The sequence below is a fragment of the Alosa alosa genome, chromosome 3 (genome assembly GCF_017589495.1).
Source record: "Alosa alosa isolate M-15738 ecotype Scorff River chromosome 3, AALO_Geno_1.1, whole genome shotgun sequence".
Classification (NCBI taxonomy): domain Eukaryota; kingdom Metazoa; phylum Chordata; class Actinopteri; order Clupeiformes; family Clupeidae; genus Alosa; species Alosa alosa.
In genome coordinates this window covers 22,058,722-22,086,667 of record NC_063191.1, presented here as the reverse complement: position 1 = coordinate 22,086,667, position 27,946 = coordinate 22,058,722, and the positions used below count along the sequence as shown (strand labels likewise).

General features: G+C 42.3%; 2 protein-coding genes and 1 long non-coding RNA gene across 9 annotated transcripts; 2 read left to right on the top strand and 1 right to left on the bottom strand.

Annotated features, from left to right (window-relative positions):
- Positions 1-721: 721 nt before the first annotated feature.
- Positions 722-24,321, top strand: LOC125292533 (C-X-C chemokine receptor type 2). Of its 7 annotated transcripts, XR_007193207.1 has the most exons (7): positions 722-749; positions 1,280-1,352; positions 13,701-13,747; positions 19,129-19,160; positions 20,136-20,555; positions 21,497-23,341; positions 23,466-24,321. XR_007193207.1 is itself a non-coding variant. In XM_048239889.1 (6 exons), exons 5-6 carry the CDS (start codon positions 20,549-20,551, stop codon positions 22,591-22,593), a joined length of 1,104 nt encoding a protein of 367 aa, XP_048095846.1. In that variant the 5' UTR covers positions 722-749; positions 1,280-1,352; positions 13,701-13,747; positions 19,129-19,160; positions 20,136-20,548; the 3' UTR covers positions 22,594-24,321. The 7 variants fall into 7 exon arrangements, 6 of the variants coding, with proteins under 6 accessions (XP_048095846.1, XP_048095850.1, XP_048095847.1 ...); XM_048239889.1 differs by having other exon boundaries at positions 21,497-24,321; XM_048239893.1 differs by lacking the exon at positions 13,701-13,747 and having other exon boundaries at positions 20,389-20,555; positions 21,497-24,321.
- LOC125292536 lies at positions 7,595-9,888 on the bottom strand. The gene is made up of 2 exons (XR_007193208.1): positions 8,618-9,888; positions 7,595-8,317 (listed from the first exon to the last, which is right to left on the bottom strand). It is a non-coding gene; the product is annotated as an uncharacterized LOC125292536 (long non-coding RNA).
- On the top strand, positions 23,661-26,042 carry cxcr2 (chemokine (C-X-C motif) receptor 2). The gene is made up of 2 exons (XM_048239895.1): positions 23,661-23,743; positions 24,472-26,042. Exon 2 carries the CDS (start codon positions 24,473-24,475, stop codon positions 25,511-25,513), a length of 1,041 nt encoding a protein of 346 aa, XP_048095852.1. The 5' UTR covers positions 23,661-23,743; position 24,472; the 3' UTR covers positions 25,514-26,042.
- The last annotated feature ends 1,904 nt before the right edge of the window (positions 26,043-27,946 follow it).

Here is a 27,946-nt window from a genome sequence, read left to right as displayed (position 1 = left end):
TTGCATCCCTTGACATGCCATCTGCTTTTCCCTCTCTGTTAGTCCTCTAAAATGTTATAGAACATTGAGAAAATGTTGAAATGATTCAGAAACGGACAGCAGTAGCTACATATAGAAAATACCAAATATATTATTTAATTTTTTTACCATCGCTTTGGCGCCCTATATGGAGCTACGCCCCTATATGCGCTGCATATAGCGCATACCCACTTTTTGCGCCACTGGCTACATTCCTTGTAAGCGTTGACATGCTTGGTCAAAACAGCCGCATCTGATTCTGGTATTTGATGGAAAACAGTTGTCAAATGTGGCTTGTGTTGGAAAGTTAAAAGAGTTGTTTCTTTCTGGTCCTCCTCATGGATAAACGGGGTCTACACCAACCATTAGTCATAATTGTTAAAGAATGTGTGGGACAGTGACTATGCACAAATAGAATATAAAGTAGGCTAAATTATATTTTGCGCTACATAGGCCTATTCTATGGCTCTAAACCAGTGGTCAGCAAACTACGGCCCGCCCGCCACCTCATTTTGGGTGGCCCCCCAAAACATGTCCGTATAGCATCTGGCCCGCATGGGACTACATCGTCAAACTATAACCTCCGTAATTTCCCCCATTCATTCTCTATGGCGAGTCTTAACAGTTCACATGTAATACTCTTTTTGTCCACTAGTGGTTGTTTTGGCGCTGTTTCGCGTTTTCCATCGAAAACGGAATGAAATGTAGGCCTACATGTACCTGCAAACAAGGTAAGAGGCGCTGACTGCATCAGTGCTCAAAGTATTCTAAAAGTTTATCAATTAACTGTTAATAACTAACTAACTTCTATTCAAGTCATATTTCTGGGACTTTCTGGGATAATTATTTCTATTTTTTATTCACTCGTTCAAATGTTCATACAAATTCACAATTCACAAAGTTCTCATCAGGTGAGTGAAAGTGGTCATTACAGATGTTTTTGCCAGCACTTCATAAAACTCTCATAGTTTGAGAACCTCGAATTATTTGTAGGATATTGCTAGTTCACAACTTGAGCTGTGTATGCAAAGACACAGAGTTCAGAGTTCACACATTTTGAATAAAATACACTTTTGGGACTCCCTACTAATACTTTTGGGAATGCTATTTTTTTACTAGTATTATTTCATTTGAGCTACATTTTATACTGATATGGAATGATTGCAATATAAACACAGCTAACAATAGTATTAAATTGCAGTAGCCTATGATTAAATATAATGGAATATTCAACTAAGGTGAGTCTCTGGCCCTCTCTTAGAGCCAGGCATAGTGAGCTGGCCCTCGGAAGAAAAGGTTTGGGGACCACTGCTCTAAACAGTCTCTGATTACAGGTAGGCTTTGTGAAACAACTTAATTAGCTGCCATCTCACCAGCGTTTGGTATTCCTCCACTTCTGCTAAAGCTTTGATAATGAAAGTTGTCACCCCAAAAGACATCTGTTTTCAAATTGTTTGTTTGTGTAGGCCTACTGACAGGTAAATAATGAGGCTTGCATGTGTTGGCCTACACCCCTGAAAAAGGGAGAAATCACATGAGTCTGCTTTTAGGAATACAGCTGTCTTTCTGTGAACGTCTTTGATAGGCTAGCCTACGTCCTATAGTACATGAGTAGACTATGCACCATCATACTCTGAGTTGGCCCACAGTCTGAGGTCCAATCGTTAGCATTCAGATTGCATGAATGTTATCCCTATTTGACTCAAACCACTTTTGGAGGTGGATTAAAATGTGATTCCAATCAGATTTCAGAACACTCTGGACACTCTGATTGAATCCCTGTGTCTTTTCGCATCAATCGCAAAGTCAAGTGACACACACAACATCAAATTCTTAGTGGAAGTTGTGCAGAACTTATTAGAGCTTGGGAGATCTTTGAAGCAAAGATTCTAAATAAAAAGAGCCTTATCACAATCTTTATTAAAAGCTCTGCTTCACTAGTTCTCCTGTTTGCTTTTGACAGAGCCACCAGAGTAGTTGGTTGCTGACACGTACTTTGTTGTCACACCAATCCAGGGGTGGAAAGTAGAAGCACTGTTACATCTCTACTTTTTTTTTTTTTTTGTGCGTGTGGGATGGGTGATTGTAATCCGCCCAATAATCAAAACCGCCAAAGCACCCTGCCAATAACCATGAATGAAAAATAACAAAAGTGTGTGTGTGTGCGTGTGTGTGTGTATGTGCAGTGTACCAAAACAAGCACCTGAAATGCTGTTTCAGCATCCCTGATGTTCTCGATACTCAAACCTTTGTGAATTTTCTGTTTTATGCATGTTCTGCTTCTGTGGTGGGTGTAATGTACGGTGTCATTAGCCATGTAATGGATATCCATTGTCTCTTAACAGCCAACCGTTCAAAAGATTATCTCCCTGAAGAGACTGCAGGGATAGATGAGTTTGCCAGAATAAAACTGTCCATTGCTAACTCTGGGTAATTTGCAAAACACTGGTCACCCTGTAGTGTGTGTCGCAAACCACCTGGACATTAATGGAGTGCATGCCTTTTTGATTTATGTACTTATGTACAGAGGATCATGCAACTCCATATGTGAGCATTCTTTGAAGCATGTTGTATTCTGCACAATATTGCTTTGAACCATGGATGTCTCTTCAGATATCTCTGAAGACACACTGCACCGGATTAGATGGAGCTATGACTCCTTGTGCCTCTGGAGGATGGGGAGTGTGACATAACAGTAGCTTACAAGAGAGGAGGGGTAATTATGCCATAGCCTACTCCTGGAACCAACTTCTTCCTTTATAGCTATATGCTTTAAAAGAAATGTGTGGCAGTCATTTATGTCAATATAGCAAAGTAGCTTTATGTAAAGGGAAATTCCAACATTACATTAGTTGGACTCATATTGCTAAACAAAATGCCTTAGAGCATGGACAAAATTAGTAACAGTGAATTAATTAGCATTACTTTTAATGTAACCCCTGTCCTCTGAATACTGACAAATCCTCAAATTTCATAATCATACATCCTAAGAATATATGGCATTTTATCAGTGTTATGGACGTGACATTATGAGAGATTACAGGTTTTCTCTGTGAATTTTTAAGGAAATTGCCGAAACCATGATACAGTATATGTAGCATTAAGGAGACTTGAATGAACACAAAAAGTGTGTTTTTGAAAGTATTCGTCGTTTTGTATTATGTAGGGAAAACTGGTGTTATGGATGTGCCGTTTTCACGTTATGGATGTGACGTGTCTGAACCAGTCCTACACAAACTAGGCTACATAAAACACAAACTTAAGTAGTGAATTTTGATATGAAACAATTGAAATAGTAATTATGAAAAAACTAGCAATGATTGCATCCTCAGTGCTCAATAAGATCCACAGAAAGAATCAACAAGTAATTTAAAATATACATTTTCTTTTTTTCCCTTTTTCTGTCATCAATTTTGGTCAATGATTTCCGTATTACTGAAACACCAGGTAACATGAAACTTGGTGGCCACTCCCCCACCTCACTAGGCCCCCCCAAAACCTGAAAAATGCAGTTTTTGCTAAATAACTACCTGAACCGTTGCACCCAAGATGACAAAATGCTTAGGTATGTTAGTCTCAAGAGCCTGCATCAACCTAGCCCATACTAGGCCCATACACACACACACACACACACACACACACACACACTTCACCTCAAACAAAGTGTGATTCTTTGTGTGTATGACACTTGGTATTTAATACTTTTTTGCACTTCTGGTTGGATGTCAACTGCATTTCATTGGCTCTGTATCTGTACTCTGCTAAATGACAATAAAGCTGAATCTAATCTAATCTAAATACTGTAACATCATGTTAACTGATGCCATTTATGCCTCTGGGAATTTAGTGGTTTCCGCTTCAGATTACTGAAACAGAGGGAGAGTAATATGGCAAGCCAAAATAACACAAAAGGCATGCTTCTCTAACTTTGTCGTCAGGCCTTGCTTATTGTGTCAGAGGATTCGTATGATCTAAACTGGCATAACTTACATAGACAGTGTTGCAGAACTGTTTGGATTTACATACACGTTGGTTTAATATTGCAAACAACTCATCTAGATATTATATTTTACCAGGTCTGCTTGCGGACCATGCACTTGGAATAGCTTGTGGACCACCAGTGGTCCCTGGACCACACTTTGAGAAACACTGCTATAGGCTACCATTTGATGGTACCAAGGGTATCATCCCTGTGTTCCCTCATAGGCCACACAATCATTAACCCTACATTAATCTAAATTCATTGTTAACTCCAGAAAGAATAAATATGGTTAAAGTCTGTAAAGTTTATTAAGTCACAATAAAGAGAACAAAAATGTCAGTATGTCAGAATGACAATCAGTGCATTTAAAAAATCCATTCATTATCCAAACTCGTTTACATGACATGCCATGAGACTAATCTTGGATGCTGACTGCCGCAAGCCGATTGGTCACTGACGCCATAATGCAGTGCAATATGGATAAACTGTTTTGCGCAGGTCAGGTTCAACAATATGAAACTAACAATATGAAACTGAAAACAATTGTAAAACGACATAAGCTTAATTTAGAATGGTTTATTAAAAGGTGGAAAAACACAATTTAGAGGTGGATAAAAGATAAAAAAATTGACACCTTTACTCATTTAGATAGATAGATACTTTATTGATCTCCAGGGGAAATTCAAGGTCTCAGTAGCATACAGACATCACACACACATTCACTAACAGCAGAAAAAAGTAATTAAAAGTATATAATATAAAAAACACAACTAAGCAATAAGGACAGTAGAAGATAAAGAATATACTAATACTAAAATTCAAATTATACTAAATAACACTTAATCTAAATCAATTCTAAAAACAGTATCCACATAGTGGGTGATTAATCAAGAGCATACCTGTCAACATTTAGCTTTCCAAAAACAGGAGTTTTTTTTGGGGAGGGGGTCAGTGTTTATACCGGATCTGTGTTTGCATATTTAATACGTTTCATACACGTGTTTCAACACTGCATTTCGGTCGTTGTTTTTACCTTACCATTACCTTACGTATGCCAGTTATGTATCCACCAGCTGCCTGCCTGCAGCCTACTTCCAAAACTCCAAAGCTGCAGCTGTCAGATTTGGTTCCGAGTGCACAAGTTCAGTGTATCAACAACACTCACAGTTTATGTGATGTGTTAATCAATTCAATTCCCAACAATTTCACTACAGCTAGTTCTGGAGTAGGCCTAGGCCATTCAACTAGCCTGCTTGCACGACGAGACTCAGGCTGCACAGTCGGCACCCGCTTCCTTAATTGGGTTTTGGGTTGCCTGGTTTTAGCCTATGACAAAACGGTTGAAATTGAATCTAAGTGATCGTGTATGTGTAGGGTGTATTTCATACACAATCTGGCAACCTGGGAGATGTCAGACTAATAGAAAAAAATGAATGGATCAATGATTTTAAAATGAAGTTTGATGGCCATGCAAATTACGGGAGTTTTCCGGAAGAAATAACAAAACGGGAGGGTGCTGGGAGATGACCTTGAAATACGGGAGAACCTAGGAAAAACGGGAGTGTTGACAGGTATGAAAGAGGCGCTTGCAATGACTGAGGCAGGGACTGAGCCTGTAATTCTCTGTGCATAGTAAGGTAAGGTAAGGTGCTCTGTGTGAGTGAGTGTCATGGTGATGGTGCAAATGAGTAAGTCCTTAGCTTTGAAACATCACTATTTTACTTACTCTGCTGTCATCCATCTAGCTAAAAGCCACCTCCGTCATATGCTACAATGTTGCAATGTTCTGAACGTCTGCATTTTACAGCTCAGGTGCAACGTGACGGTTCATTTAAACTTCACGAGTTCGGCGAATTAATATACAAGTGTGATACGGCCAAAAAAATGGATCTACTTCATAGGTGTGCAAATAACATACGGTTAATGGTCGTTCTAAATTACGTAGGACAGTGGGAAATTCAGCCAAGCAGTGGAATAAGTAAGGGATAATGGACGACACGGTAGTCTGTTTACAGAAGTTAATGCACGGTCGAGGTTGTAAAACCCCCGTTTAAACCTCGTAAGTGCATTACTTTCTGTGAACAGACCACCGTGGAGTCCATTATCCCGCTTATTCCACTGTTGCCACTTGCGTTGTGTTGATTTCCTGTTACAATTTAAACATTTTAATGGCTAAAACTGTCTTGTTTGTAGAACTAATTTCTTCCGACACATATCAACTAATTTCTCAACTTGCAGGACAAACTGCCGTTATAGTTCTACATGGATGGTTGCTACGGCCAAAGGCCAGTCGTTAGTTCTATCTCTCCCACAGTGGTAAAAAGTGGCTAGTGGAGAGACAGTATCCAAACTTGGAGGGGGTGAAGAGGCAGACAGACTATGCGGAGAAGTCTATCTCTCCTCTTCCCTTAAGTGAAGCATTGAACAGTTCAATGGCCCTGGGGACAAATGACTTCCTCAGTCTGTCTGTTGTGCAAGGCAGTGAGCGAAGTCTCCAGCTGATCAGGCTCTTCTGCTTTACAATAGTGCTGTGGAGTGGATGACACTCATTGTCCAAGATGTTGATCAGTTTGTTCAGGGTCCTTATTTCAGATATTGAAGTGATGCACTCCAGTTCAGCTCCCACTACAGAGCCAGCTTTCCTTACCAGCCTGTCAAGTCGCCCCGCATCCTTTTTCTTTGTGCTTCCTCCCCAGCATACCACTGCATAGAAGAGGACGCTGGCAACAGACTGGTAGAACATCCTGAGGAGCTTGCTGCACACATTGAAGGAACGCAGCCTCCTCAGGAAGTACAGCATGCTCTGCCCTTTCTTGTAGAGTGTGTCAGTTTTGGCTGACCAGTCCAGTTTATTGTCCAGGTGGAGACCCAGATACTTGTAGGTGCTTACCACCTCCACATTGATCCCATCAATGGAGACTGGTAGCAGAGTGGGCTTAGACCTACGGAAATCCACCACCATCTCCTTGGTCTTTGAAGTGTTGAGTTGAAGGTGATCGAGTTTGCACCATTGCACAAAATCCTCCACCATTTATGTGTCTTTCTTTTGGCAGAACAAAATTGCAAACTGATTTTTATACCTCTGAAGTGTGTCAGTTGAGATCACAAGGCCCCAAGGGTCATAGCTTTTACCGACAAGAAATGGGCTTGCCTTTTCAGTTTTTGACTACAGTGAACTTCAATGAAACCACCAAATGAGAAACCCTGGATGAACAAAGAAGTTTGCCTCCTCCTCAAGGCTAGGGATGCCTTCAGGTCGGGAGACCAGGAGGTCTACAGCTCAGCCAGATCCAACCTGAGGAAAGGAATATTCAGGGCCAAACACACCTACAAGAAAAGCATTGAAGAGCACTTCAACTCCTGCGACCCCCGGCGTATGTGGCAAGGCCTACATACAATCACCAACAAATCCCCTTGCAACTCTTCCCTACCCGCCTCTCTTCCCTCCCAGACGAGCTGAACCACTTATATGCTCGATTTGACCGGGAAAACAAAGAGGCAGCCTTTAAGTCAGCTGTTTCACCGGACGAGAGCATATGTCACACAAACGGTGAGGTTCGTGCTACCAGCATAAAAAGAGATTCCATTGTTGGAGAATGGAAAGACCGTTTCACAATTTATTAAATTTACACAACACATCCCCCATAAAATATGCACATTATATCACAAAGAGTCCATAAAACATTCAGTCCAATGGCACAGGGCTAAAGATAAAACTCCCAGAGTTCAATAGGGAAATTAGGCATATGGTGTCATGTCCGTTTAGTCTCCAGTCATTCCGAAACACCCTGTCAATAGCGAACGTAGGGTGAAACTCCACATATGGCAGCCGGCGCCACGTCGTCTTACTTTTACAGGCAGGCCCCAGTCACTCTGACACTCTAAGGACAACAAAAAGAGGCTCTCAGTCTCCGTCGCACCCCAGTAGACAATTATTATATACACACGCACGCAGGTAAACCAACTTTCCTTTACTTAGCTTTAGTGTGTGTTGAACTAAACTCATCCGGCCGTTGGCGTCACGTTGTCTTGCGGTTGCAGGCAGGCTCACTGCGTAGGTTACAGCCGCACACTAGAAGAGAGGGAGAGCTCCTAAGTCGCAAGCAGATAACACTCATATCCCACTCTCACTTCGCTATCGGCAGATGGACTTTCCTTTACTTAGCTTTAAAATGCGTGGAATCAGGCTTCAGGCCCCGTTCTCCAGACGCGGCACCCCACTCCAGCCCTCTTTTCCCGGTGGCGTGCTGCCTGTGTGTTTCCTCCTCTCCCTCCTGCCTCCTTGTGCCTGATCAAACTCTCGTGTCGCATGCCCACCTGGTCATCAATTAGCAGTCAAACAAGTCTCATGTGCAGTAAGCGCTACGCAGAGGGGGTAGTCAGCTGGCTGTAATAATCAGCTGATCGCTATGCAATCACGGACCCATAGTTCAAGCACACAGTGTCACAACAATCCACAGCAAATAGTATTGACATAAACACAGCAAACTTCACTGCACACAGTATACACCCAAACCCAACGAATCATTATATATACACCGCACACAAAATAAACAGCAAACCATTTGGATCAATGAGTCATAACAATACAGCAAGTGTTCTACTTTTGACACATACTCCAATTTTCCACCTCAGAGTCCTCGGCAGAGTGAATGCTCGGAAAGCTGCTGGCCCTGATGGAGTTCCCGGACGTGTGTTGCGATCCTGCTCGGAGCAGTTGACTGGTGTCTTCACCAACATCTTTAACATGTCTCTGGCCCACTCAACAGTCTTAAATCTGCCACTATTGTTCCGGTGCCTAAACAGTCCACAGCCAAAGAACTGAACGACTTCCGCCCGGTTGCACTGACACCCATTATTGCGAAATGTTTTGAGAGGCTGGTCCTCTCACAGCTGAAATCATGTCTGTCTGCAACAATGGACCCGTATCAATTTGCCTACCGACGCAACAGATCAACAGAGGATGCCATCTCCACAGCGCTCCATCTGGCACTTACCCATCTAGACATTCCCAATACATATGTTAGAATGCTGTTCATTGACTTCAGTTCAGCATTCAACACTGTGATCCCCTCCAAGCTGATCTCCAAGCTCGGCCAGCTTGGCATCAGCAACTCATTCTGCAACTGGATTATGGACTTCCTTACTAACAGACCCCAGACTGTTAAATTAGGACGTCTCTCCTCCTCCACCATCACCCAGAACACTGGCGTGCCGCAGGGCTGTGTGTTGAGCCCTCTGCTCTACTCCCTCTTCACCCACGACTGCGCCCCTGTTTATGTCTCCAATGCTATAATCAAGTTCGCAGATGACACCACAGTGGTGGGCCTGATCAATGAGGAGGATGAAACAGCGAGATGAGGTTCAGCACCTAGCTATGTGGTGCAAAAACAATAACCTGGCACTCAATACCCAGAAGACCAAGGAGATAATTGTGCATCAGCGCCTTCACTTTCTACGAACCCTGAAGAAAGCACACCTATGTCCTAGGATTCTAACTTCTACCGTTGTACCATTGAGAGCATACTCACTAACTGCATCTCTGTATGGTATGGCAACTGAAACGCTGCTGATCGCAAGGCAGCCCAAATCAGCCCAAAAGACTATTGACTCTCAACTCCCCTCCATCCACGACACATGTGATAAACACTATCATAAACGCAATAAAAACAAAGCCAAATCCAATGTCAAGGATGCCACCCACCCAAACCATGGTCTTTTGAGTCTACTCCCGTCTGGCAGGTGATACAGGAGCACCAGCAGGCTTAGGTACAGCTTTTTTCCAGAGGCTGTAACCAGGGCGCCTTAATACCACCTGAGGCCCCTGGGCTATATGTTTTTAAGACCTGCCTATCTGACCTGCCTATTTACATAACGTGCGCTTTTGGTTAATATAGCCTATAACATGCAGTGTAGCCTATCATTATTGAGCCTATGTAAAACCTTTACAATAACAGGAACAGAAAGCCCTCCTTAATCACGTCAGCCTACCCCTGACATCGCTTATCAAAAAGGCTAGCCTACTGCACGAAAACAAGCGTTGATCTCTTACAACACTGGCTGGCTAAGTTAAAAGATCGTTAGGCTACATGGGCGTTTCAAGCTTTTCAAAAGTGCATGTGTTTGTCGTGGTCGGGTGTTGCCCAGGAGGTTTTTGAAATTCTGTCCACTTAACACACCATTTTAACGCAACTTAGGAGGGACATCAATACTTTTAGCCTACAGAACAAGCAGCTGGCTCATGTGACGTGAACATTGGCTACCCTATGCATTATCACTATACTACCCTACATGAAGACATATCTCACGTTAACAATGGAGAAAACATAACATAGGCTATTATTTGTGCGAATGGGTTAGCACAAACTTAGCTTTTGGCGAACGGAGATGCTGATCACTAATTAATTTCTTTGCGCAACAGCCCATGTTCTGCGTTCACTCCAGTGAGACAAGTGAAATACATGCTTTTAAAGCCCTTTCATTGCCAGGCTATTTGCTACGATATTTACCTGCTGTTTTCTTTGACAGTTACAGGAATCCACGTCATTCGTTTATCGTTGCTTCAATCCTAGCCTACCCAGTTATCTCCAGAGTTTGTAAGTTTGTCAGTCAGTTTCAGCCTCTCCTCTAGCTCCTCTACACACCCGTTGGAATTTATTAAGTTTTGTTACATTTTGTTACACTTTAGAAGAGAAGACACAGGGGGCCTCTGCATGGATGTCTTTGTAGAGCAGTGCGGTGTGCTCAATTAGGCTAGCTCCAGAGTAGGCTAATGACTGACCTTGAATCTGACACGGCCGTTTATTATTATTGATTATCATTATTATTATTAGGAGGCCCCTCATTGGTCGAGGCCCCTGGGCTTCAGCCCAGGTAAGCCCCTGCATTAAGGCGCCAGTGGCTGTAACACTGCTGAACAAAACTTCACCTCCTGTCTAGTATTTGCACTTTAGCTGTTACTAGTTTACCTGTTTAATTTTTATACTGCACTGTTTAGCTGTTTACATTGACTGTATTGCACTGCTTACCTGTTTACATTTACTCCTACACTATTTTAACTATTTATATATATATTTTTTTATATTCCATTGCCTGCCCATAAACCTGTGCAATATACTGTACATAATATATATTACATGTATATATGTGTGTTTGTATCATTAATTTCCCCTATGAGGGGCTGAGGACCCCCATGTCACTCTGTCCTTCCTGTGATTGTGACTGACTTCCGTTTGCCCAATTGCCTCACGTCATTGAATGGCATTCTGCATACAATTGTGGCTGTTGGATGCTTCTTGGGCAGGGAAGAGAGAGCTGCATCTCTCGGCTGCGTTTGAAAGAGTCCTCAAACTGAGGTCTGCATAAAAGCAAAATTAGTACACTGTAAAACAAAACTCACTCTCTGTAGGTAGCCCAGGCTCTGACAACTGGAAACAAACAAAGTGGGGGCAGCCTGTCCCCCAGGGTTTGGAGGGAGTTTCTCTGGGAATACTGATGAGGGGTGGGGTGAACTACCTCTCTGGTCTGTCGGTTGGTCCTTGGTTAAAATATAATGTGGATTGTTTAGGACAAAAGCGTCTGCTAATAAATTTAAATATAAACATTTACATAAACATTACATAAACATTACATAAACAAATGTGACTTCCTGCACAATCGCTGACTGCACCTTTAAGGACAACATGATATGACTTAGGAAAAGATAAATAGATAGATAGATAGATAGATAGATACTTTATTGATCCCCAGGGGAAATTCAAGGTCTCGGTAGCATACAGACAACACACACACATTCACTAACAGCAGAAAAAGTAATTAAAGCAACACCAAAGAGTTTTTTGTACCTTAAAATAATGTTTCCAAAATTGTTTCCGTGGTTCATCAACTCGTAACAGGGCGAACGGCACTTCCTGGACCACCAACACTGCATCACTGGCGAAGAGAGCTCAGCGCCGCCTGTACTTCCTGCGGAAACTCAGGTGAGCAAGTGCTCCACCAGCCATCATGACCACATTCTACCGAGTCACCATTGAGAGCATCCTCTCCAGCTGTATCGCTGTGTGGGGCGGAAGCTGCACTGAATACAACAGGAAAGCCCTGCAGCGCATAGTGAACACAGCTGGAAGGATCATTGGTGCTTCACTCCCCTCCCTGAAGGACATTTACACCACCCACCTCACCCGCAAGGCGACCAAAATTGTGAGTGATGCAAGTCACCCCGCTCACAATCTGTTTGATCTACTGCCCTCTGGGAAGAGGTACAGAAGCCTGCGCCCCTGCACTACCAGACTCACCAACAGCTTCATACACCAAGCTGTAAGGATGCTGAACTCTCCCTCCTCTCCCCCCTCCACCCTCAGCTACATAACATCCTGGACATTGGACCCACAATGGCCGCCTGCACTACTCCACTTGCACACTTGAACACTTGCACACTTGTACACTTTACAACTTGGTGTTGTTGTCCTGAAAACACAACACTTCTGCTGCTCTTACATAACTTGCACCACTATGCCACTTTCTTTATTACTTAGGGTCAAACAGAACTACCCAAGCCTCTTATTGGCCTGACTTTGCACTAGTATTTTATTGACTGTCTATGCACAATTTCAACCAAATTTTGCTGCTCTTATTTTTTCATTATTATATGTGCCCTCTTATTTACTTATTTACTTACTTTTTTGTTTACTTGAATGTTATGTTTGTCTGTGGACTTAAATTGGTAAAATATGTCTTGTCTTCACCGTGGGATAGTGAGAAACGTAATTTCGATCTCTTTGTATGTCTGGAACATGTGAAGAAATTGACAATAAAGCTGACTTTGACTTTGACTTTGACTTTGACTTTCTGCATTCGCTTCGCGGCCCTCTATCGGCTGTAACCGCACTATGTAAGTTTGGCAGATCGGGTAGCGGGTTTGTAGTTCGATGGAATGAGACATAAGAAAATACAAATTTGACTTGCATGATGTTGCAATACATCGTTCTTTCATAAAATCATGCAACATATTCTACCTTGTCTATGGACATTGTTATCTGCAAAGCCGTTGCTGGATAAACAAATAGCGTGCGTGCGACAGAGGAAAAGTTCTTTGGTGTTGCTTTAAAAGTATATAATATAAAAACACAACTAAGCAATAAGGACAGTAGAAGATAAAGAATATACTAAATATACTAAAATACAAATTATACTAACTAACACTTAATCTAAATCAATTCTAAAAACAGTATCCACATAGTGGTGATTAATCGATCAAGAGGCGCTTGCAATGACTGAGGCAGGGACTGAGCCTGTGATTCTCTGTGCATAGTAAGGTAAGGCAGGGGTTCCCAAACTTTTCCACTACAAGGCCCCCCAAATACCACTAGGTTCTGGCCAAGGACCCCCTTGATGTGTTATTAAACCCATCGACAATACTACGGCAAATGTAAAAATACATTACGCTAATCCTAATAATTATTTTAGCCACAAGCACTTCGCGATGGAGCATACAGTGTGTAAAAATTGCATTTGGGGCTTTCTGCTATGAGAGCTACCACTCTACTATTATTCACAGTCATCATCATGGAAAATATAATGTTCAGATATGCGACAAATTATTATAATGGCATTGTATAACAACCCTCATAGTAATATGTATATTTTACATTTTTCAAATGTATTTATTTGTTGCTTTTATTTTTCCTTCCAACTTGCTGAGGCCCCCCCTGGCACCCCCTCGCGGCCCCCACTTTGAAAACCACTGAGGTAAGGTAAGGTGCTCTGTGTGAGTGAGTGTCATGGTGATAGTGGTCATAGTGGTCATAGTGCAAATGAGTAAAAGTCCAACAGTGCAAGAATAGAGTCTATATATCTATATATATAACTATTTTAAGAAAAGGTATAAGTGTGGCCACAGTTCGGCTATGGCATGGAGGGAGGGGTTATGCATATGTGCTAATGTGCTAATATAGCACGCAAACAGTGAGGCAGAAAGACAGTGGTAAAAAGGACAGACAGTATCCAAACATGGAGGGGGTGAAGAGGCAGACAGACTATGCAGAGAAGTCTATCTCTCCTCTTCCCTTAAGTGAAGAATTGAACAGTTCAATGGCCCTGGGGACAAATGACTTCCTCAGTCTGTCTGTTGTGCAAGGCAGTGAGCGAAGTCTCCAGCTGATCAGGCTCTTCTGCTTTACAATAGTGCTGTGGAGTGGGTGACACTCATTGTCCAAGAAGTTGATCAGATTGTTCAGGGTCCTTTTGTCAGATATTGAAGTGATGCACTCCAGTTCAGCTCCCACTACAGAGGCAGCTTTCCTTACCAGCCTGTTAATTCGCCCCGTATCCTTCTTCTTTGTGCTTCCTCCCCAGCATACCACTGCATAGAAGAGGACGCTGCCAACAACAGATTGGTAGAACATCCTGAGGAGCTTGCTGCACACATTGAAGGACCGCAGCCTCCTCAGGAAGTACAGCCTGCTCTGTCCTTTCTTGTAGAGTGCGTCAGTGTTGGCTGACGAGTCCAGTTTATTGTCCAGGTGGAGACCCAAATACTTGTAGGTGCTTACCACCTCCACATTGACCCCATCAATGGGGACTGGTAGCAGAGTGGGCTTAGACCTGCGGAAATCCACCACCATCTCCTTGGTCTTTGAAGTGTTGAGTTGAAGATGACCATTGCACCATTGCACAAAGTCCTCCACCAGGCTCCTGTACTCCTCCTCCTGCCCGTTCCTGATACACCCCACAATTGCAGTCAAATCGTCAAAAAACTTCTGCATGTGGCATGACTCGGTGTTGTAGCAGAATACAGATGTATACAGGGTGAACAGGACTGGACAGAGCACAGTTCCCTGTGGCGCTCCGGTGCTGCTGATCACAGTGTCAGAGAGACAATTCTTCAGTCTGACGAACTTTGGTCGCTCGGTCAGGTAATCTGTAATCCAGGTTACCAGGTGAGCATCCACACCCATCTGCAAGAGCTTGTCTCCCAGTCTAAGGGGTTGGATGGTGTTAAAAGCACTTGAGAAATCAAAGAACATGATTCTCACAGCACTTTTCCCCTTGTCTAGGTGAGAATGTGTCCTTTGTAGAAGATAAGTGATCGCATAGTCCACGCCCACTTTCTCCTGGTATGCAAACTGTAACGGGTCTAGTGCATGGCGTACCTGGGGTCTGAGCATACCTAAGACCAGTCGCTCCATTGTTTTCATCACATGTAATGTAAGAGCGACAAGTCTGTAGTCATTAGGGGTGAGGGACAGGGGTGAGACATGATGTCTTCCACAGTGTTGGGACCTGTCCAAGGCGTAGGTTCAAATTGAAGATGTGCTTCAGTGGCTCCCCCAGTTCAGCAGCACAGGCCTTGAGTAGCCTTGGACACAGTCTGTCAGGCCCCGCTGCTTTATGCACAGTGTCTTTAGTTGGGCTCTCACTTGATCTGTTGTGATTATGGGGGGTGTGAGGGGAGTGGAGGGGGAGGGGTGCATCTGCGATCTGTGTGTCTGATGGCTGTTGACTGAGGCCTAGTCCACACGTACCAAACCGATCTTTTTTTCCTCCGTCTTCCCTGGAACCGTATCTAGAATATTTGCGTCCAAACGGATCCATCTCAACACGACTCAACACGTTACTTCATACCCCAGGCCTATAGGTGGCACTGTTTCTTTACAGAAATTGACCAAAGTTTGTGCTTTACAAACAGGCAGAATAGGCTATGACGAAATGACTAGTGCAAGGAAACCAGAATTGTTTGTGTGAACTGATGGTGAACTGTCAACTGTAGTCAACTGTAAAACTAATAAACTTTATTTTACGGTTTGTGAAGGGTGCAGTCCCGTCCTTTATTTGGCTAACGCAGGTAGGCCTACTAATCACCTTTATTTTCTTTGGTTGTAGGATAGTCCGTGATTCACATTAGTTTTGGCTATCACCGCAATTAGGCAACTAAACGCAAGGCTTACCCAAGTTCTAGGCTATTCTGTCGCCACATTTATAGTATTGCTATGAAACCTTTGTTAGTAACAGTCAATTTGCCTGCATCAGATCGCGCATTTGCATTCAGTGAGCTACCATCGGCTTAACGTTGTTGTGCCTTGGGATGCATGAATATGATCTTAATTGCAACAAATTAGCCTTTTATTGCATTCAATTACAGTTAATATCTTTTCACACCTAAATACAAGTATGAACATCACACTTTGTGAGTAGTTTGTTCAGCGTTGATTGAGATAGAGACCTAACAATGTTTTGAATTTCTGGCGAATATCTAATTTCAAGCTAATTTAACCGCGGTTGAGTTCTAAGCGTCTTTGTATGCTGATATCTGATTTCACTCGACTGTGAATGCATGTATATATGTTGTAAGACATGTAAAATAAATGAATGACACTGGCACTACGCACAAATTAATGTAGCCTAAACTTACACCGCACTTTCCTAATAGGCCTAACTTAAGGTCTCTCGCGTCACTGACAATAGCTAGAAAAAAAACACCGGGAAAAACAGTGTTCAGTCCACCAAGTCATATCGGCGCTGCGCAGCACCAGTTGTGATATTTATCTTACGGAATGTAATCGTAGGTAATGTCATGTATGAAAACAAGTATTGTTAGGCAATACTATAAGTGCAAGTCCAGGGCAGCTGAGGTGTGGCGATGACATCATCGATACGCCAGCAGGATGTGCGGTTTCGCTGTCTAAACGAATTCAAACGGGCTACGGTTTCAGATTTTTCCACTCTGGGACCAGGTTTCAGAAAAGTGCGGTTTCGGGCAGTGCGTTTACAGGATTCGTTTGGACGCTCGGCCAAGACGAAGCAAAACCTCTGCGTTTAACCTAAAAAGCGTCTCCGTGTGGACAGGCCCTGAGGTCGTTGTCACCTAATTGTTTGTGATTGGCATGTGGGGGAGGGGTGCAATATCCAGTGATGGTGGGAGCCGGACAGTAACGGAGTACATTTACTTGAGTACAGTACTTGAGTACAATTCTGAGGGATCTGTACTTTACTCGAGTATCATTTTTGGGGAGTACTCATGACTTTACTCAAGTACATTTGAGAGGCAAATATTGTACTCCTTACTCCACTACATTTCTATCCATAACCGTGAGTACACGTTACTTCTTCTAAAAAAAAGGGGAAAAGAAAAATCTATTTTTTATAAACCCTCAATTTGTTGTTTCCCCTCCTGTAAATGTGATTGGATTGTGCAGGCCCTTGAGCAGGCACCTAACCCCTTGGGACAGCCTATTGTTGCAGGCAATCACCTTGAGCTTCCGCCAACACTGTGTGCTATGGTGTTTCAAATTTAGATAAGAGAGACTAAACCATGGATGAAGAGTATATATACGCAGCTTAGGTCCATCCATCCCTGGAACATGGTAAAAGATGAAAATGGGACCCCATTCTCTAACATTAACATTATTGATTCTGTACATGACTATTTGCAATTTTAGAAAATGTACTCTTGTACTGAACAAGAGAAAAACATGTAGTTTTTTTACTTCAAGTTGTTTTTACTTGAATAAAATTTAGGCTACAAAATAGTATTTTGTATTTGAAATTGAGGGGGTGGGGGGATGGTGGACAGACCACCACCATTTGAGCTGGATTTGTTGTAGAAGTGGTTTAACTGGTTCGCCCTTTCCAGGCCCCCCTCCACAGAGCTGCTGGCCCAGTACTGGTTAGCAGCTTGACGACCTGTAACCGAGGGTTATCCAAGGCTGCCAGTTCTAGTGGGGAACAACAATGTCCATACAGAAGTTCAGGTAATTCAGTAGTGCAACCTCCTCTACCTCTGCATTCTGTAGTACCCCAGTCAGTGTACTACAGAATTTATCTACCTGTTTTTTTCAGTAACAAACTGGTAAATTTGTGAGTGTGGAATCCAGTGTTATGTGAAGTCGCCAGAGATCACAAAAAAGGCATCAGTGAAAGATGGCCTCTGACTCAAAGTGGTAACACAAAGATCCTACAGTATTCTTTGTGTGCTTCTACCTACTCTGTGCAAACATACCATCACAGTTTCTTTGTTGTTTGCTCTATCTATCTAGCCTGACGCAGTGTGGGCGGGACTAAGTTCGGAATGGCACCCAGGCTACTATCTATCTATCTATCTATCTATCAACTTTAAGGAGACACAGAAAGAGCTGTGACTTCATACCTGGGTTGACTTCATGTCAGTGGAATTTTCAGAGCACAATTAAACAGCAGAGCCCTTGTTATGTTGATAGGGGCATCACCAGTTTTCTTTTTACTATTGGAACTGACTATAATTTCTGTACTTGTAATTTGAGCCAAATTTGTCACAAAACTGTCAGACATAGCTGTACAATAAAAGTTGAGTGGAGTGTTTGGTCAACAACATCAGAACAGCAAGTAATTTTTGAAATCTGGCATTTACATCACTCTCAACCTTGTGCAATTTCATGCATAGTATTGTAGACTCTATAGGTTCAAATTTCCATCTGCATTCTTTCTCGCTGTCTTGGGGTGCATGTGCATGCATGTGAGGGTTTTGTCTTTGAGTCCATTTGACTTACCCTACCCTACCACTAACATTTTAACAAGAGTGTTTAGAAGGCTAAACCAAATAATTGTAAAAAGAGGTCTAATCCCATTTGCTTGTCACACAGTAACAGTGATTCAGTGATCAGCAAATTGATAATACTGTTAACATGCTTTTTACATTTTGTTTTTTTGTATATTATTGTTACGTACAAAATCATTTTAAAAAGCATTTTTTTTTTTTACAAATGTCAACACTGATTGATTTGAGGATCCAATTTAATCAGTGCAAACAGATACACTGCAAAAACTGCTTTTCTTACCAACTGTTATTTATCTTATATTAGGATCAAAAATATAGTTGGTATTGTTTTTAGTATAAAGACACTTACTTAGCGCTTTCTTGTAAGATCAATACAAATATGACTTAATCGCAGCCTGTCTTATTTTAAGATGTCTTATCAAGACAAATTTGCCAATGGTAGTCAGCTTGCTTGCAAATTTGGCTGCCAGACTAGTGCATTATGCAAATATGTTTGTGATGACAACTGCTGCTGCTGTGGTGAACTTGTGAAGATGCAAGGAAACCAGTAGAGACCATAAGGTATATAACACACTAAATGAAGTGATCTGTTTTACAGGGCACAGGACTTTGCTGTGTGTAATGCCAATTGTGAGTAACATGTGTGTTCTAATAATAACTATGCTGTAAGATGGTTTGGATAAAAGCTGCTAAAAATTACAACATTATTAAATTTGCAAAAACTGATAACTTAATTTCTAGAAATGTAAAAAAAGTGCCTTTTCATTGTTTATTCTGGGATATATCAATCAAACTGAAGTTGATCGAGTAAAAATAAATCTAAGTAAAAAAAAAACCAAACCAATTCAGTTTGATTGATATGATATGATTTATGAAAATTCAGAAAAATGTCTGTTTTTGCAGATGAGTCTTCAAATGTATTCTTCTTTATGCATTTTATGAACCATATTATTGATGTAAATTCACTGGCATTACAACAGGCAAAGAGCAGTTTAATTGACCTCTTATGACCTTCATATGTGAATGTCATAACTCATTCATGCTTATTGCCCGCCTCAAAACCCATTTTCCTTTAAAGGGTACAACATGAAATGACCATCTGGTGGTAATTGTCAGAAAGCCCCGGTTGCTCCATATCCTTGTTTGCAAAAATCTGTGGTGAACAAAGATCAGGCGTGCAATATGTTCCCATCACTGACAGAGCTCTTCACAACATGGTCATATGTGTTCATGTTGATGTTGAAACTTAGCATTCATGTGACGTGAAGATGTTTAACATGGAAGTTAATGTCTCGCAGGAAGCGTGGTGAAACTCATCTGCATACAGATGACATTGTGTTATTTGAAAGTCCCTTAGAGGGCCTGCTATGTGAAGAGCAAATGAGATGCATTGAAATGAGATAAAATAATTTATCTTGGGAAAATAACACCAAGTAGCTTTGTAAAATCTTTACTGTATTGTAATAGCTACCATAATGTGCTTTGTTGGTTGATTTTGTGGGTTATTCCATGATGGGAAATATTGTAAAAAATATCCCTGTTGTTTGTGTTGTCATCACAAGGCTCTCCTCTCATGATGCTCTTTGTTTTGCTTTCATTGTTAAGTCATGATGACAGGACCATGGGTATGCAGCATGGCTTTCACATAACTGATCATCTTGTGACTGATCCAACTTCCCCCTGGCCCCCCATCCTTTAAAGCACTGTCTTGCCCTTCTCCTTTTCCACCTGTGAAGCAAACTCATCTGTGAGGAGAAGTTTTTTAGTTGACTTTTTCGGATTCTCGTCTAAAGCAGGTGGTGCAGATGGATTATACTCTATTGTGATTAAAACCTTTCATCTCTAATCTGGAATACAGTGGTCTTGGAGGAGCTATAGTTACATATGGGGACATAGACCATACTGCTGATTGGGAAAACAGGAAATATCATCACATCTCTGATGGATAAAGACAGAGACATTCACAGAATGACATTTTAACCTCTCAGCCTCAAAGAGCTGCCACATCAAAAGCCACAATGACAGGTAAGATTATTCTGCCTGCTGGAAAAATGTATCACTATGTTTACCAATGATAGAACGTGAAAAATTAAAACATATTGCCAGGTATTATAGAAGAATAATTTATTCTAACTCTAACCTTCAATAGCAGATTAAAATATGATGTAATGATGTTTAATATGATGTATTATTTAACAAATTATGCTGAGGCATTTTCATAATGAAATGGGATTGTCTTCTATAGATTTCTGTTCTGTTCTGTTCATTTCCCTCACGGGATCAAAAGAGTATATATACTTATACTACATACTATATAATAAGGTCAGTCAATAATGACTTAGTAATGAGGATGGATCTTAATGCGTTATCATCCTTTTCACTTTAAGCCTTATACTCTTGTGTGACAGCAGTGTAGGACTTATTTTGTTTGATAAGACAGTATTTTAATGTTATTACTATGTTAAAAATGCTTCTGTACACAAATACACTGCACTGTTGATGCATACTTTAAAAAGTAAATCACCCATCAATTATTTTTGGGGGGCTGTGAAATATAACTATATAACCTAACTGAAGTTGAGATAAAGTAATGAACCACATAAACATGATGACTAATAGATGTTACCCGAAGACAATTGGTCAAAATGTGTGTGATTACAGTAATCTGATTTAATAGACTGAAACATTTTTTTATTTATATAATCATTTACAGTAATATTTAAAGCTACTGATTTGATTGTGTCCATATGAAATAATATCTGTTTATTTCTACACATAAATATAATTTTGTAAAATGTATTGTATTATGTATTATGTATTTTATACTGTACACACAAATCCCACAATCGATTGTAAAGAGGAGACAGAAATGCTCATGATAAGTGGTTAACCATTTTCTTTACTTCCCTCCTGTCCTTCTTTTTGTCTCTCCTTTGTTTCTTCTGTCCCCTGTTTCCCCATCACAGACCCAAACACTTCCTTTTTCATCGATGACTTTGGTGACTTCTACACTGAGTACAATATTAGTGAGGAGATGAACTACACCGACAATCTCAACCTCACAGACTTTGTGGTGGACGAGAGGACACATTTGTGTGACCCTGTCGTCTACGCATCTGTTGTGAACATCGCAGCATGTGTGTTCTATGTGCTCATCTTCGTGGTGGCCCTTCCCGGGAACCTCATAGTTGGGCTGGTGATTGGCTCGAAGAGACGGGTCCTCTCCCCGTCGGACATCTACCTGTTTCACCTGATGGTGGCCGACATCCTGCTGGCCCTGTGCCTGCCCTTCTACGCCACGTCGGTGGTGCGGGGCTGGCTGTTCGGCGATGCTGTGTGCAAGCTGATCAGCATGATGAGGGAGGTGAGCTTCTACAGCAGCATCCTGTTCCTGGTTTGCATCAGCGTGGACCGGTACCAGGTCATTGTGCGCGCCATGGAGGTCCGCAAGGGCACGTGGCGTTGGGGCAGCTGCTCCGTCTGCCTGAGCGTCTGGGCACTAGGCCTGGTGCTCTCTCTCCCTGCCCTCTACAATGAGGCCGTCTTGCAGGCGTCCGGAGAGACGACGTGCGCCGAGCGCTACGACCCGGAGAGCGCAGACGAGTGGCGCCTGGCCACGCGCGTCCTCCGCCACCTGCTGGGCTTCCTGCTGCCGCTGGCCGTCATGCTGGGCTGCTACGGCGTGACGGTGGCGCGGCTGATGCGCACGCACAGCTTCCGGCGCCAGCGGGCCATGCGCGTCATCGTGGCCGTGGTGGCCGCCTTCCTGCTCTGCTGGAGCCCCTACCACGTGGCCCTGATGGCCGACACGCTGCTGCGCGCCAAGGCGCTGGCGCACGGCTGCCCCGCGCGCACCGCCGTCGACGTGGCCATGTTCGCCACGCACAGCCTGGGCCTGCTGCACTGCTGCATCAACCCTGTGCTCTACGCCTTCGTGGGACAGAAGTTCCGCAGCAACCTCACGCAGCTGCTCTACAAGAAGGGCGTGCTGGACAGGGCCTCGGTCAGTCGGGCCAGCAGATCCACGTCCCAGACGTCAGACCACACCTCCACTGTCCTCTGAACCTCCTGCCCAGCTCAGGGCTCAGGCAAACTGTTGTGAAGAGATTTAATATTTTTCCCCTTTTTAAGATGTTTTGAACATTTAAAACGTATTAACCAAAATTGAAGAAGATTAGTTTCCTAAAATCTTAAGCAACACTGCCACCTAGTGGAAAATGTAACCACCTACAAACACATTGCTGTTTTAAAGGGAAAGATTGAGGGTCAGGATTCACCATTTCTCTTATTATTAGCCTCATTATGAATAGCCAGGGATTTTATTTTATGCAAATATAAGATTCCTAGACTATCTGAGAGCAATGGTAATCCGAGCTGCTCTGTGAGCATTGTCATTGGATATTATGATGAAGTGTGTGACGAAGTGTAACTTTTAGTATGCAATTTTTAAATGCAAGGTTGACACCTTGTGGTGAAAACCATTTATTGACTTGTAAGGTGTATAGGCAAGACAGGGCCATTTTCCCTAATCTATTTTTTTTAATATATTTTATTTACAGTGTATCTTAATGAAAAAAATGGTTATGCATTTCAATAGAAATAGGGAAGTCTAATGAGAAGTCTGGAATGCACAACACACATTCACAACATTTTGTTTTGATTTGTTTCAGCTTTTTGCTTATATTTGGATAGGACAGTGAAGATTGACAGGAAGGAAGTGAGTGGAGAGAGAGAGAGATGGGGTGGCATTGGGATATGATCGCAGGTCAGATTTGAACCTAGGTCCCTGTGGGCACTTGGGCCTGTACATGGTATGAGCGCTGTGGCCTGTTGCACCACAATGTCCCCTACATTCACAACTATACCTCAAGAGTCCATAATACGTTTGAGAAACAGACATGTATATGTAGATTCAGTTTTCCATTCTGCACACAGGCAGAGAGAAAGAGAGAGAACCTGTTTCGCCACCTGTGGGGGCGTTTTTCTGCGGTTGAGTGATTAAATCTAGACCCACCCACACATCTTCAGCTATAATGCTGTTATCATAGCACTGAGGAAGTTCTTGCATCAGAATAAGATGTCAAACTCAAGACGCTAACCTGCAGATAACAAGCAGACTGCTGAGTGGATCCTTGGCTGGTGACCTGACCAAAAGCGAGGAGAGAGGCTTTCACCTCAAGTTTGACTTGCTTCAGCACGCCATCATAGAACAGGTAAAGTTGCCATCAGATAAAAGTTAGTTTCAAAGATCTGGAACTATTATGCTTATTTTCAGCCCCACAGATTTAAGAGAGCAATTTCTGAAAACTAAACTGGTAAGTAAAAAAATAATTTGTAGAACTTCAAAGGCATTTGTGAATTTCAATCTTATATACAATCTATGATTGGAATTCATGTTGAAACAATTCCAATACTCTGACATTACACTGAATATGCAATATACAATCACTATGTCAACCTTGCTTTTTAAACAAGAGTAATAGAGTTTTTTTTTAATCTAAAGATTATCTGCACTCATTTACTTAAATGTTCATAAAGCTGGAAACTGACCACTAATGAGAATGATGTATTCACATGCAACATCTAGATGACAAGTAACATTACATAGTGCAATGTAAATAGAACTTTTTTTTATAGAATGCAAGGGATGTTTTTTTGCCTTAATGTCAAAATGCTACTGCAGACTCTCTGGATGTATGTTTAATGTGCTCACTTGTAAACTTGGAATCGTAATGCATTTTTAAAGGGTGATGTGTTTTTTTTTCATGAATAAAGTATATAAATGAAAACATACAGAGCAATATTCCCCATGTCTTATAAGTTGATAGCAAGTAAAATGTGAAATATAAAGACTTTCCATTATCTGCACTGTCATTTCAAATGTTCATAAAGCTAAAAGCTGACCACTAATGAGAGTGATGTGTTCATGTGAAACATTTAGGATGACAAGTAACATTAGCGACACCACCACACCTACCTTTGACTATGGAGGGTTTGAGGACTACACTCCGTGTGAGCGGCCCAGCTTGAACGGCTTTGCCCTGATGATCACGTACTTCATCGTGTTTCTCTTGAGCTTGCTGGGCAACAGCATGGTGGTGTTTGTCGTCTGCAGCATGGTCAACCGCCGCTCCTCCACCGACGTCTACCTGATGCACCTGGCCATGGCTGACCTCTTGTTCTCGCTCACCCTGCCCTTCTGGGCGATCTCCCTCAACAGCGAGTGGGTCTTCGGCAACTTCATGTGCAAGGTGCTCTCGGGCATCCAGGACACCGCCTTCTACAGCTGCGTCTTCCTCCTGGCCTGCATCAGCATTGACCGCTACCTGGCCATTGTCAAGGCCACGCAGGTTGTGCTGCGGCGCCGGCACCTGGTGCGGGTGGTGTGTGGCGTGGTGTGGCTGGCCGCCGTGATCCTTGCCCTGCCCATGGTGGTGCAGCGTGAGGCCTTCACGCCAGAGGGCTACCATGCCGTGGTGTGCTTCGAGAACGTGACGGCCAAGAGCATGAATGGCTGGCGCACAGGCATGCTGGTGATGCGCAACACGCTGGGCTTCTTCCTGCCGCTGCTCGTCATGACCATTTGCTACGGCTGCACCACCTGCACGCTCTTCCACGCCCGCAACAGTCAGAAGCACAAGGCCATGCGCGTCATCCTCTCGGTGGTGCTGGCCTTCATCGTCTGCTGGCTGCCCATCAACGTCACCTCTGTGGTGGACACGCTCATGCGCAGCAAGATCCTCCCCGACGAGTGCGACCAGCAGAACCAGGTGGACCTCGTGTTCCAGGTCACCCAGGTCCTGGCATTCCTGCACTGCGCCGTCAATCCCATCCTCTACGCCTTCATCGGGAAGAAGTTCCGCAATCAGTTCCTCCACTCTCTCTACCAAAGGGGTCTGATCGGAAAGGATTCAGTGGCCATGTTTAGGAAGGGCTCGGCTCAAAGCTCTTTGAGCTCCAGGGTCACATCAATCACATTGTAAAGTGTGTGTAAGCGAGCCATCCGTTTCTTGGTATTTTATGCCCCCAACGTTGTCTTCAAGGCAGCGCTGCCTGGAAGGCACTAGGATTATGCATGGGTTAAGGTTAGGGTTGGGTTTAGGATTAGGTGCCTTTAAGTCAGTGGTGGCAGCGCTGCCTGGAAGACGACGTTGGGGGAATAGAACACCATCAAGCGTAAGCATCCCACATACTGTAGGTGACACTGAGTAATGGCCTGTGAATTGAAATGTGACATCAGAGATGTGTGAAGTTCACAATATGTTTTCGTATGTGTATAGCTTTCGTAGAATGTCGTAGTAGTATAGTATAGCGCCGTAGAATGTCGTAGTAGAATGCAGTTTCAGTGTTTCAATGTACATTGTAAAATTGTTTATAGAATGTAAGGGATGTTTTTTTGGCCTTAATGTCAAAATGCTACTGCACCTTCTCTGGATGTATGTTTAATGTCTAATAGAGAATCTTAATGGTTAATGTGTTTTTTCATGAATAAAGTATATAAATGAAAACATACAGAGCAATATTCCCCATTGACTGATGCGAAAACATTTTGCACTTTGGTAGCACTTTGCACTTTTCATCACTGGTTGGATTAAAATTTGCATCGGCAACATTGGTGAGCGAGTTCTTTTTTTTGACTGAAGGACAAGGATTGAAGGATTGAAACCAACGCACCCACCAGGCCTGGAGTCGTAGTCGTTGATACCCTGTTTGCCCCATCCCATTGACTGATAGCAAATAAAATGTGAAATATGAAGACTTTCCTTTATACTAACAAGATAATTGATTTGAGTACAAACTCAAAAAGAAATTAGATTCATCCGTACAGAAGTAATCAGGTTGTTTTTGACACAGGAAATTTGATCATATCTACAAAGACATTCACAGAAGTGCTGCAGGTGACCACAGATACCACATCTCAACATTTCTTCCAATTAAATAGACAAACATGTTATGAACTCAGTAGCAGTTTTAACAGGACTGATGTTTCCTTCATTGGAGCAAAACAATGTAAGGTTTCACAAGGACTCCCTTATCTTAGATAACCATGTCTCCGTAGTATAGTACTGCTAGATGAAACTTCCCCACTCATGGTGAAAGGCCTCAGCGCGAGACCTATCTGCCCTCAAGTTCCTCTCAGTCTGCTGTGTGGTTGCAACAGCATTTCTCAAAACTCAAACTGAGGATGAGTGGTTTTTAAGCAGACACTTTACCATGACTGAATATCTAATTCATGTACAGACATATACAGACGAATACTGTCAGACTACTACTATCTATAGTGTTACATATAGTAGATTATGATTATTACACTTTTTCACAATTGCTAAACACATTTTTTTGAAACCTTCCACCTTTGTCTCAAATCTGTAAACACAAACTCAAACTGCATTCATAAAATCTTACATATTACTTGCAATCCTCTCAAAACAGTTTTTCCTGTGCTCAAAAAACAGACAATGTCTTCAAATCATTCACAAAGCAGTCAAAATCAAAAAACACTACTGAGCAGCCATTACACACGTCAAAAAATGGAAAACACATTGACATTTTGCATACATCATGTACATACTGTTGCTCAAAATCCAAAATTCAAATCTTCTGTCTGAGTCAAAGTCATCTGCAAAGAGAAATACACACAGTGACATGCTTCTTTCACCTCCAGAATGCCAGTATTCCTGGGATCCACTTGATCTTGAGCTTCACCTTCTTGGCACAGCAAAAATAATCTCCTCCACACATTTTGTACATCCTTTTTTAAAACATTTAACCCAGATCTCATAAAAAGACTCCAAACTCCATTGGATTACCCATGTTGTACCATTGGATGAACCCATGTAGAAAACAATTATTCACAGCTAATAGATATTGCTGCAAATTTATGAACTTGTAATGTACTTTTACATGGACATTAATATTCAGAGTATTGACTTTTTTCAGAATAGTATTGCAAATAATTGTGTTTACATGAATCCAGTTCAGTCTTTTATTTTTTTTATACATTTACAAAACACTCCAAACACCTGTATTTTGTGGAGTGTTGTGAGTAGATTGATGAGAAAAAAATGAATTGAATCCATTTTAAGATGAGTGTGAAACATTACAAAATGTGGAAAAAGTGAAGTGCTGTGAATACTTTCCGTATGCACTGTAGGTGTCTCTATATACACTCAACCACTAGGATTAGACTAGATTAGATTTGATTAGATTCAATTTTGTCGTCATTGTGCAAAATACAAGTACAAAGACAACACAAAGTGCAATGTTATATACAAAGTATAGACAGATGGTGCATAGCAGGACAATAAATGGGGTAGTATTGGCCTACTGGTTAGGGCTTTGGACTTGTAACCCGAGGATTGCCAGTTCGAACCCCGACCAGTAGGAATGGCTGAAGTGCCCTTGAACTAGGCACC